General features: G+C 37.9%; 1 protein-coding gene across 3 annotated transcripts in view; it reads left to right on the top strand.

The window, feature by feature from the left end:
* The window catches only part of TTC28 (tetratricopeptide repeat domain 28), a 478,119-nt gene that overhangs the window by 229,916 nt on the left and 235,336 nt on the right, over positions 1 to 12,867 (top strand). For all 3 annotated transcript variants that reach the window (XM_074356732.1, XM_074356731.1, XM_074356733.1), the window contains 2 exons: positions 8,660 to 8,932; positions 9,798 to 9,928. In XM_074356732.1, coding sequence (XP_074212833.1) covers positions 8,660 to 8,932; positions 9,798 to 9,928 — 404 coding nt within the window. The remainder of the gene's footprint in view (positions 1 to 8,659; positions 8,933 to 9,797; positions 9,929 to 12,867) is intronic.

Genomic DNA, 12,867 nt, shown 5'->3' with positions numbered 1-12,867 from the left:
TCAAATAATAGAAGACATTAGACATTCTAATATTTCATAAGAGGAAATATGGATCTAACTGTAGGATGTGTCTAACATTTTCCAGAAAAGCATTCAAAGATTATGTTGAATTAAAAGGAAAGAGACAGAAACAGATACATGATTTTCTCCTGTTACTATTATTTTATACCAGTCAGTCTAGTGGGAAAACACTAGATTGACAGTAGTACTGTGGAGGTCGAAGGTGTTCTAAAGTGCAAACCAGACTGGCTTCCCTTTGAGGAACATTGATTTTTGAGGAATGAGTTCTTGGGAAAATTGGACTGAATGTGTACACCAGTTGTCTTCTTTGCAGAGTGATGGAGACACTAAGGCATATTGATGGCAAACAGTAGACAGCTAACGATGTTCCATAATAATTAGTTTATGTCAAGAAAAACTCTGTTTTTGTCTCTGAAGTGGTACATTTCTTAATGAACCTAAGAATTTTGATGGTAGTATCATTAGACATTATATCTAATTTTGAAAATGTTTGCAGCATTAGATAATTTTAATATACTGGATAGTATGGTACTTGGCTCAAAATATGTGCTAAGTAAAATTTTGATGAACTAAATGGTACTCATATGGTCTCTGAGTAATTCATAGCTATAAAAACATACTTTCCTGAAAGTCAAAGATTTCATGTTTTAGAAAAAAGTGGTAAGGAAACCTCTCTTCTTGCGATTTTATAACCCCATACAAAGCTGAGTTTTTGCTGCAGGAACCTAATGGCTTCTCCCACTGGGGGACCTGCTGTTAATAAACTCTGACTCAGAGCAGATGCACTTTGGAGCTCCAGGGCTTGGTGGGGGTGGGGGAAATGGACAACAACAACAACAAAATCAATCTGTCTCTCCTTTCCATTTTTCTAGTATTTTCTCATTCTCTCCCTATACCCCTCTGCAAGGAATTTACATGGAATGTTTTTTATTTAGTTCATGAAGATGTCCCTTCTTTATTCTGAGGTGTTTCTGCTGCTGCCGCCTTAGAATATTGGAGTGAATATGTTGAGATCAGCAGAATCATACTTACCATTTTGCCTTTGAAGCAGTTTGTTTAGATAAATATAAGCAATCTTTTCTGCACTGCAAGAAATAGCTCAGTTCTGCTGTCACCCTTAGGGTTTTCTGTGCCATGTTCTTTCCCATCTTACACTGAGGGACCTAAGGGTGACCCTGGAGAAAACTGCATCTTACAGGTGCCTGGAGCACTTCAGTATTTTCTTCTCTTTTCTTAAATCAATTTAACTTATTTATTTTTGGCATTGCCTTTACCACTGTATCTATTCCAGGGGAGCTTTTCTTATCAACATCTTATGGAAAGACTTGCTTTGCAGAATGTTGTTCTCTGTATCATCTCACATCTCAGTGACCTCTCTTTTTGTCATATGGTTGTAATTCACAAAATCTGTCATCATTTGCTGCCCAGTTCTTTACCCACTGTTTATTTTAGTCTCCTGCAGTGTTCTCAGTTTCTGCCATTGTTGTGTAGGTGTGCAGTCTGGGTCACTGCTATATAGAGGTCTCGTCTGTTGTGTCAATTGTTCTTGTTTTGTAATTCTTAAATGCCGCAGAGGAAGTCCCTGGTCCAGGCACTTCTGTAAGCAAACAAAGCTCCCATGGTGTAGTGTTCCTGGGGTTTGGCCTTTTTGGGAAGTTTCAAGATTTTTTTTTAAGGTAGGACTAATCTGTATTAATAAACCCTTATCCCCAAATAAATATATTTATCCACACTGAAACTTACTTGATTTTTTTTTTCATATTGTTGTTACCTATATTGCTAACTGAATTAAGTCTTTATTTTTGTGGTTTCATTCATGCTTACCAGTGAGATATCAATTAATCTACTTCTCCTGTGGATATATTTGCATCACTATATGTAGTGTATTTTCCTTAAATCATTTATAAAAGTATACAAATAAGTATTAATATAAATGAGACTTTTTCATGACTTTTCAAATTATCCTTTTACTGTTTATCCATTTCTCCTTTTTAATAGTCTTTTAGCAGTTTCAGTTCATTGTGTCTTATAAATGTTTATGCAAATTTGGATTGTGTAGCATAGTACTACTGCCAACCACAGATTTAATAATATCATTACAACGTGAGATTGATTTTACCTTTATTTGTTCCTCTGAAGATGCCAGGGCTGTTTCTTGCTAAGGGTTCTCTTGTGTATATTTTCTCTCCTCTTGTTAATTCGGTAATCTAAAGACTATTACGCTTATGGGCTATCACCTGTCGTGGTGTTTCTACCAGCTTTAGACGACCTAGGAAGCAGATTTTATGGAAAACTGGTGGAAAATGGTTGTTGAATGTTTAAACGTTTCTCTCAGGGTCACGCTGGGGCTCACCTCTTATTTATCTGATTGTCCACCCTTGGTAACTCTTTTCTGATTCTCTTTTAGGTGGCCGTCACTTTTCACAGATGGCCTGTTTCTGCATTGTTATGTTAAAAAAAAATAGACTTTCCCCCCAAATGATTGGAATCTAATTCCAACCCTGTCATTGCTATTCCATTGACTGAGCAAGGTGGCTTCCTTTCTCTAGACCTCAGCCCTTATCTGTTAAAAAAAAAAAAAAAAAGGGATATGATAATATCTACCTCCTGATGTTGTTTTGAGAATCAAGCATTGGCCCCTTAGGACGCCTTCCCCCTGCGGTATGATGCCCTTCCCCTCACTCTGGAGATGGGCAGCAGCCGTGGTGAGCTTGCTCCTGCACCTATGATGTGGGTGTGGAACCAACACAGCACAGGACACATGGTCCGCTTGATCAGCACTCTGTGCCTGGAAAAACTGTGTTTCTCCTGAGCATCAATGTATTTTTATCTAAAAGGTCTAGAAAGTTTTTAAATGATTGTTTATTCTTTTGCTTTGTCCTCTATGAAGCGTTAGAGGTCAGTGTCCCGGCCACTGTTAAGAAGTGTGCCAGGGCTTACAGGTCTCTGTGGTGAGTTTTCCTTACTTTCCACTCACTCCGACCTCTCTGTTTTCCACCTTATTTCTATAGAAGGCCTTCAAATCCTTTTGGAAAGAAGTAGAATATAAATAAACACCCAAACGAACCCAGAAAAATGTGAAGTGATTCAGACAAAGAGCTAAACCTTGTCTGTTTTTCTTTTCTTTTCTGTTTTTTTTGTTTTGTTTTGTTCTGTTTTTTTGAGGAGAATTAAGTTTTTCTTTTAGGGTGAACCAAAAGGTTTTTTTTAAAAAATAGTGGTAAAATGTACATAACATAAAATTAACCATTTTTAGTTATACAGTTCAGTGGTATTAAGTATGTTTACAATGCTGTGTAACTATCAGCACCAGCTTTCTCCAGGACTTTTTCATCTTCCCAAATTGACACTTTGTACTCATTAAACAGTAATTCCTCATTCCCCTCAACCCTGCTCCTGGCAACCACCAAGGTACCTCCTGTAAGTGGAATCATGCAATATTTGTCCTTTTGTGACAAGCCCAGTGGTTTTCACTTTTGTTTCCTATCTAAGGAATTAGCCTAGGAAAAGGTAAAAATTAAAATGAAGAAAATATTATGAACTTTACCTGTAAATTTTGTTTTGGGGAAGTACTTTACCCTCGTAATACTTGGCTTACTTTCTCCTTTTGTCAGTAGTTGCTGTTCCCTCTTTGGATCCCTGTTTTGGAGATTTTATTCCAGGATTGTTTCAGTCTTGTGGATTTGCAATTCAGTATTACATTGTATCCAAGAATAATTGGTAGTGGTATCAAGAAGTTTTTAGGAAAGTTGAAGCCTTTTTAGTCATGTATGCCAGTGAAATGTTGTGAGGATAACCTGGAAGGCCCCAGAATGTCTTCAGAGTGCCTGAGACAGATTGAAGTCTGTAAAAATTTTAGTTACCTTGGCCAGCGGAGCATCATTCCTTTGGAGTAAGATGCCGTGCTTGTTAAATGCATTTATTCCTAAAATACTGTATATTTTAAAATATGTCTAAAGTTTATCCCTTGCTCTCCATCTGTTTTGTCATTGCAAATATAGGACTTTTCCTCTAACTGATTTTCCTGGGTTTTATCTCTTTCAAACCAGTCTATGCTTTGCTTTCCTTCTAGAATGAACTTTCTAAAATATAAATGTAATCTGTCATTCTCTTATTCATAATTCTGCATTTTCCCTCCTTGCCTACAGGACAGAGGCCAACCTCCTTAGTATAAAAGATCTTACCCCTCTTTCATTCTCATCACCAAGGCACTCTCAGCTAAAACTACCTGCAGTTCTTGGAAAACACTGTTTTCCGTATCTTCAGTTTCTATTCAGATATCATTACCTCCAGAAACCATTCCCAGACCTACCTGAGTAGGTTAGCCACTTTAGCACCTTTCTCCTCTGGGCTCCCATAGCGCATCCTACCAGTGCTAAGGTGTCTGGATTGAAAGTTGTATCATTATATTACAAATTACTAAGAAAAAAGAAAATGCTAATGGTGAAATGATAACATAGTTCTTTCTTGTCACTTTTTATTTTATATAAACTGAAAGAGCTCTTTTAGCCCCAGTTGGACATAGAAATAACCAATCACTGTGAGGCACCATTGAGTTCAAGGTATTAAACATCAAATTCAGAGATGTTAATATGTAAATAAATGTGCATCTCAGAACTGATGAAATATAATGTATCTTTTAGCTGAGTGTGATGATGTGTTTATTATTAGCCTCTACTACATTCCTACAAGCTCTTCAAGTGTCAGGAACTACAACTTTGTTTATCTTAAATTCTTAAAACCTTTACGTTTTGAAAGCATGTAACTGGTGTTCAGTGATGGTTGCAAAGGGCCTTTACATTCTTATGAAGTTGTTTTGACATTGGGTATTTTATATATTATGTATAGTTTCTAGAAAGAAAAACATCTTAACAGCTACAGGCTGCCAAAACCCTGTTCCACCTAGCCTGAGAAAATCACAAAGTTATTCCTTTTGCCAGCAGCCTAAGTTTTTTCTAGAATAGGAATTAGAGTCGTAGAATGGTATAGTTGGAAGGATTCTCAGAGATCACTTAGTCCGGCCTATACATTGTTTTATACATTAAAAAAACTTACCCTACCACTTATATTTATTAAATGAATATATAGCTGCTAACCAGATCTTCTGATTAGTGAGTGTGAACCAGTTAGACATAATTACAGCCCAAAGCAGAGAAGTTTGACATTAAAGCATTTTTAAAATTTACGTAAGGGGAAATTGACTTTTTTGTGTGGTATATATATGTATCTTTACACATGCATAGATGCACACATAGATATTTTTACATGTGTATACACATATTGTATTTAATATTGACATATGCATATTTATAACATGTATGGGTTTATGTAAACTATACCACAGTCATAACTGATGCATATAATAAAGGGAGAAAATAAGGTTATGTGGCTTTGAAATTCAGGTTTCTTTATCCTAAGCTCAGTATTTTCTCCATTATCCCATATCAGCTTCCTTCCTTATAAATATTCTCTGGTTCTTTAAGCTGGCCTGACCATCATTCCATGCAGCTATCCTGGTGCCTTTGTTTAGGACAAACCTTCTGCCTAAAATACCTTCTACCAGCAGAAAAAAAGCAAAGATTTGTCTAAGTCCTACCCTTTCCTCAAGAAATCAAGTTATGCTTTTATGAAGCTTTTTGATTACCCTTGATGGTCACTCCCTTTTCCAAACTCATGTAACATATACTGTATATGAGCTTGCATTATAATTTGTCTTTTAAAATATTTATAGTCTCTTTCCTATATACTGCAAATGGAAGTTTGACCTTTTGCCTCTTGTTTTTATTTAGTAAAAACTTGTACAAGTGAAGATTTCTTTTTCTCTTGGGCATCTTCCAGGGATTTCCCTTGGCCTTCTACTTGTGCAGTGTTCTCTCTTCTTTCTACTTCTGTCTATGTTTAAAGCTCCATTGGATGGCTCTCTTTTTGAACTTAGCCATGGTTACTGTGGTTTAAAAAAATCACTAGCTGAAACGTAGACTCTTTGCTGGCCATCAGTCATTTTGAACTGTCAGTGTCTGAACATCTTCTTCTCTTCTGGGAGTTTCCTTCTTATACTTCTACCTCCTGCTCTCCACTATAAAAATGAAGACATGAGATCCTAATTTTCCCCTTTTTCTTTATAATTGGAAGTCCACCTTTGAATTAGGAGCTAAAGGCTCAAAGAAGAAGGGATACACAGAATTTGTCCTGGTGGTGGCGGGTGGCAATAGTGATATGCATTTTCCAAGGGTGGCATTTGGTAGTGGTGGAGGAAGCATTGCAAATTTTGGTGTCCTGTGTTTAGTTGCCACAGTTATGTTACCTTTAGCAGGTAGCTTTTATGGCATGATTTTGACTGTGGGTCAGGAGCTCTGGTTTTCCACCCTTCCCTGTAGCCACTCAGTGCATTTCTTTTCTACTTAAACCAACCAGAATTTCTTTCTTGTGTGAACAACTAAGAATTTTGTCTAGTCTCAGAGAGCCTGGACTTAGAGCCCTGCAATGGGTTCTTGTCTTGGCTCTGTCCCAAGCTGTCTGACCTTGCATGAATCTCTTAAATACTCAGATTCTTCGTTTCTTAAGTAAGAGTGCTTTCAAGGTCTTTTCAGCCCTAAAATGCTATCATTTTTTGCTTCTGCTAATTGGTCAGTGGGATGCTAATGTGATCATCACTGGCTGCCAAATCCTTCAGCAGTTACCACCAAAATTCTGCTCATAGCTGTTTTAATATGGCTTTGTTCTTTTCCTGTTCTAGGAATTCTGGGTTCTCGTGCCTGTATTTAACCCTATTGGTTAGCTAGTGTTTACTGGTACTGTGCACTGCTTGCATCTTGACAGGTGTAAAAATGTTCTTTGTTCTCTGTTTAGTGATCTGATTGAAGGGAAAAAATGCTTTAGGCACTAGTAGGTTTTGAGGTTTCCGTGGTAATGTTGATTCAGAGGAGAGCTTCTTAGTGGATAGTTGATTTAAATTCATAAATTGTGAAAATTACATTTTAATGCAGTGCTATTGGCTGAGAGATTCACAATTTAAAGAGACCAACCTTTCATAGTTTTTTTTTAATATATGCACAGTGGAACACGTAATATGAAATAGTTTTTCAAAAAAGCTAACAACAAATGTGTTATAAGTGCTACCTCATTGTAGGGTTAGTCATTAGCTCTGCAGTTGTCTTAAAAAAAAAAAAAGACGAGGGAGAAGGAGCTTAGAGGTCCTTTACTTTCAAAAATAGCTTCAAATGTAAAAAAATCTCCTTGTGGCTTCCTGACCCCTAATCTGTGTTCTTTCCAAACACCACATGAAAATAAAATGAGATCAACATTAATTTTGTGTTTCATCCTACCTTAGTGAACACAGATGATTTCTTCATGCTTTCATTTGTCACCACAGCAAAAATTGATAATACTTTTTTATGTGGTCATACTGGTCTCAGAAGCAGCAGTGGGCTCTTGGATGCCAGTGAGGATGGTGGTTATTTTATTGGGAGAGCTTCTTTTATTGTATCTTCGGGGAAAAAGGTGGAATTTATTAATCAGTCATTCAGATTCAGGTTTAACAAACATTCATGGAAGCCAGGTGTGTGAGGGACTTTCACCCATGTGGAAATGGCAGGTTTTAAAATTTAGTGCCAACATTGTGCCAGTTGCTATGGAGTTGTAATAAAGTATTAAACAGTCCTAGAGTGGGCTTCAGAGTTAGCTGGGAAGCTAAAAATTAACACACATCGAACAACTTTGAAATGGTTAAGGGCCAAACTGCAATACTAACTATAAAAATGCAGTAGAAGTTTAGATACAAAGATCAGCGTGGGCTGGAGGGCCCAGGGAGTGTGCAGGCAGACCTCATTTTACTGTGTTTCGTTTTATTGTGCTTCACAGATACTGTGTGTGTTTGTTTTGATTTTTGTTTTCTTTACAAATGGAAGGTTTGTGGCAACCTGTGTCAAGTGAGACTATCGGCGCCACTTTTCCAACAGCATTTGCTCACTTGGTGTCTCTGTGTCACATTTTGGTAATTCTCGCAGTATTTCACACTTTTTCATTATTATTGTATCTGTTCTGGTGACCTGTGATCAGTGATTTTTGATGTTGCTATTGCAAAGAATAATGACTCGCTGAAGGCTCAGATGTTGGTTAGCATTTTTTAGCAATCAAATACTTTTTAATTAATTGGTTTTTTTTAAGATACCATATAATAGACTATAGTATAAACATAACTTTGATTTGCACAGAAACCAAAACTTTTATGTGATTTTCTTTATTGTGATGTTCACTTTATCGCAGTGGTCTGGAACCAGACCCACAGCATCTCCGAGGTGTGCCTGTATACAGTAGAGGCGGGACACGGGTGAGAAGCCTGAAATATTTTGAGAGGGCAGAACCATTCAGGGAAAGGGGTGGGTCCTGATCAAAGAAGGACCATGGCGAGGATGTGTGGCATACGTGTGAGAGGGTGAGGGAGGGAGATTACTGGACTGAGGCTGGTGTTACGGAGTAAGATGGATACGTGGATAGTGAGGGTGGTGCTAGATTAAAAGGTTGAGTTTGTACTTGAAACAGGCCATAAAAAGGTATGATAAACATTTGTTTCTAGAACGTATTAGAAAAGATTGTTTTGTATACCATCGTACATTCTCTTATTTTCTTTTTTCTTCAGACTCCCTCGAGCCCACTTATCAGCAGCTTCAGAAAATGAAACTGGACAAGAGTCCCTTTGTGGTCGTGTCTGTGGTTGGGCAGGAACTTCTGACAGCTGGCCATCATGGGGCCTCTGTGGTTGTCTTAGAAGCCGCTCTGAAGATTGGCACCTGCAGCCTCAAACTGAGAGGTTCCGTTTTCTCTGCCCTGAGCAGTGCTTACTGGTCTCTTGGAAACACAGAGAAGAGCACTGGATACATGCAGCAGGACTTGGATGTAGCCAAGACCTTAGGTAGAGTGATGCTTCTCTCCTCAATGTCAGCAAGAAAGGAAGTAATGCTGGTTAACCTGACATGAATGGGAATAACGTGTGCAAGTGAAAAGTGGTTGTATCTCTAGAACATTCTCTGTTTTAGAATACTCGGGTCTTTAGGGATTTTTACTTAACGAGGTACCGAGGCTTCCAAATGACCAAGAGATATGGATTAACATATTCATTGCCTCCTCAGAGATGTGGGCTCACAGATTTAATACCCCAAATGATAGTATTTGTGGGTGAATCTTTTACCTTAATTTTAATTTTGCCTACATTAGAATGAACCATCATTTTGTTGGAGGAGACAGTATAGTGCAGTGGTTAATGATGTGGACTGTGGAGCCAGATTGCTGAATTTAGAATCCTGGCTCTGCCATTTACTAGCTGTGTGACCTTTGGCAAGTTACCTCACTCCTCTGTGCTGTGGTGGTTTATGAAAATCATTGCAGTGATTATTCAAGGACTGGCAGGATTGCAGTAAGAGAAGGGATGTGGTGAGTCTGTTGTCAGCATACCAGTAAAGAAGCAATATGTTATGGTAGGTTTGAAGTCAAGTGACCAAACCAACAAGCTGGTGGTTGTTCAGAACCAAAGCAATGAGGCGACTCAAACAGCAGCTGGTTTGCGTCAAGCTGGTTTGTTAACCTCTCATTTCCGGGACGCTCTAGGACCATAACTCCCCACATAGAGTCTTGTAGAAGAAGAAAATATTTTTCTAAAAGAAGGCAAGTGAAATCTTAGCTAGTAGATCTATGGCTTTTAAATTAAGATGACCATTATATATTACAAATAATGCTGTAACTTAGAGAAATTTTATTTATTTATTTTAAACCCAATTCAGGTGACCAGACTGGAGAATGCCGAGCTCACGGAAATCTGGGCTCTGCATTCTTCTCCAAAGGAAATTACCGGGAGGCTCTCACTAACCACAGGCATCAGTTGGTGCTTGCCATGAAACTCAAGGATCGAGAGGTAGGAATTTTATCTGCAGACAAAAAGCAGTTTCTTGAAATATATTTTCAATTTTTTTTTGGCTGTTCAAATGTTTTAGGTAACTTAAAACATTACTTTCAGAAGTTGATAATCATTGCTTTTACTTTCATCAACAATCAGATGTTGGATATCTGCCACGTACAGTCCTTAGAGACAAAGAGATAAGACATGGTGCCTGACCTCAGGCTCTGACAACTTGGTCAGATGCATTGTTCTTATTCTCTTCAAAGGTGCTGTGGAGTAGACGTATGTAAAATTAGCAAAGAGCTATGTCATCATGATATATTTATTAAATTAAAGTAGCGTACATTATGCTTTATCCGAGATGGAGTATTACTACTGTGAATCCTTTATGTTGTTTCTTTGGTGGATTTTTAACTCAGGTGGTAGAAGCTTATTAAGGTGAGAGGCCTGAATTGTAATGATAAAGAAATATCATTCTAATCTTTTCTAGATAAATGAAATGTAATATTCCCTGAAACTTGATATCCAGTAGGTGCAACATGATGGTGCCTACACAGTGACAAGAGGGTGGGTTTCTCATGAAATAGATCCAGATTTGAATCCTTGCTCAAGTTCTTCGTGGCTCTGGGATCTTGGGAAAATTATTACTTTAAACTTCTCTTTGCTTGTGATTTCTTATTCAGAAAATGATGATTCTATTTATTCTATACACAGTTGTGATAAGACTATAAATAATACATGTAAAGTACCTAGCTTGGTACCTGAAATTCCATAATGAAATTCCATAAATGGTAGTAATAATATAATATTATAAATAAGAAGGAGAAGGTTAATAACAGAGGCAACAATAAATTTATCTGTGTGTTGGGAAATATGTTTAGTTATATTTACATCTTAGAATTTCACTATAGGACATTATGGAGTTTAATTATGTTGTTCAAATGACCCGGCATCTTCCTGTCTCTAGAACATAGTCAAGTACTAGAAAGGAATTGGGAAAGAAAAAAGCCTTTACTCCAAGGCATGCTGGAATTTCCCCTTGGGAAGGCTGGACTTCTACAGAGTCTCTCTCATCCATGGGTGTCGAAAAAAGCCTTTGAAAGCTACCAAAACAGACCATTCACAGGCCGTGGACTTCTGACAGTTTTATTCCCAAGAAAGTTGCCTCAACCCTTTTGTCTTTGTGTCTTGACTCTTAGTTTACAAAGAATTCTTATAAGCCAGATGATCTGATTTCTTAATCTTAAGAGGATGAAAAGAGGGATCCAATTTCTAGAGGCAGATATACTGATGGCATGGAGCAGTGAGAGCCAATTTTAAGAACTAAAACAGCATAACTATCTAGATAGGGCCACTTAGTGAACGAACAGATAGCTATATATATGTCCAGAGCTGGATTTGTATTTTGTTTTCCTAATCTTTGAGATGTATATGTTGGCCCAATTACTAGATAGGGCAGAATTTTAATTAGGGAAATAGGGTTGTGATGTTAAAAAGGAGAAGAGAATTTTTTCTGCCTTCCCCTTTCTTAATAGTGTAACTTTCTACAGCCTGTGTTACCTAGATTTCATAAATCTTTGCTGTACAATGGATTATTAAGAAATCATTGAATTATAAGGATGGAAGGGGCCTTGAAAGAATACTGGTACCAGTTCCCTCCCCAGAACTTTCCCATCTTAGAGTTGCCACCGCACAGACTCTCTCTTTGCCTTCCTCTGGCCTCTGCAGTCCACAAGCCTGCCTGCTGAGAAATTTTCCTCGTGTACAATCCTCTCTCAGGGTGAGAGACCCTGAGACTGATTTTTAAACCTATTTCCCTTTTCCCCTCTAATGATAGAGAAGGCCCAGCTACTGTAGTTAAGGGTCTGTGGACTCTCCTTTACTATTTAAAATTCCATTCATCTTCTCCTCAAAGTTTCTGATTATCAAAACCTTAGTAATTTCCACAGCCTTCTCTGGTGGTTCCCCCTTCCCTCTAGCCCACTGTGTTGTCAGTTAGCTGTAGCTTGACCACAGGAGAAGCCCTGTTCTGGGATGTTCTGCTGTCTAGCCCATGCTTCTGCTCTGTGTTGCTGAAACATACTTACCTGATTTCTGGACTGATCTATAGAATTTCTCTTTTCTTTCACTGTGTCTCTTCTGTTGTGTTTGCCTAGGCAATTGTAGGGTACTATTAATTTTCTTGAGAATTTTAATGTTATTTTCTTACCATTTCTCTTAATTTTTAAGGTTATATTGGAGTGCTGCTTCTTACCCGCCTGCAATTAACTGAAATCTTTATTTCTACATCCCTGAAACTAACCATCAGTTGTTAAGATTGGTGTTAATATTGGTTCAGAACTTAAAGGAATATACAATATGTCTAACAGGAGCTATTGCAATAATATGTATTTTATTTAGATTCAGAGTTTTAGTTGGCCAGTCTTGTGGGATTTAATGCAGTTAAGTCTGACGTCTGCTCACGAAGCACCTGACGTGTATGTGGCTCTGTGCTGAGGGCTCAGGGTCTAGGCACTGGGTGTGTGGTCACCCCCCTGTCCCCACCGCCAAGAGGCTTGTGTTCCCTTTGAACATAAATATTAAAACACTGCTTGAGCAATAAATGATGCTCTCTTAATCGCTGCCAAAATTCTGGAATTCCAGAGGAGAGACCGACCAGTACAGACTTGAGGAAACTTCATGGAACAGGTAGAACTCAAGTTGGCTTGAGTGAGATGTAGAAATTGGCATATGGGGTTCAAAACCTGGCTAGCATATTAGTCATGTTTTGCTGAGTGATGAGATAGTTGATTCCTTTAGCAAAGAACAGATACTTTCTGCCATCCTGTTATATATATTATGTATATATAGTCTATTATGGTTTTGTTTTTCATAAGTAGGAGTATGATATTGTTTCCCAAATGTTTTTTCACTTAATAGTCTTGAACCCCTTTTCATGTTAGCACATACAGATC

This window comes from Camelus bactrianus, chromosome 32 (assembly GCF_048773025.1).
Source record: "Camelus bactrianus isolate YW-2024 breed Bactrian camel chromosome 32, ASM4877302v1, whole genome shotgun sequence".
NCBI lineage: Eukaryota > Metazoa > Chordata > Mammalia > Artiodactyla > Camelidae > Camelus > Camelus bactrianus.
This window is presented reverse-complemented; position numbering and strand designations above follow the sequence as displayed.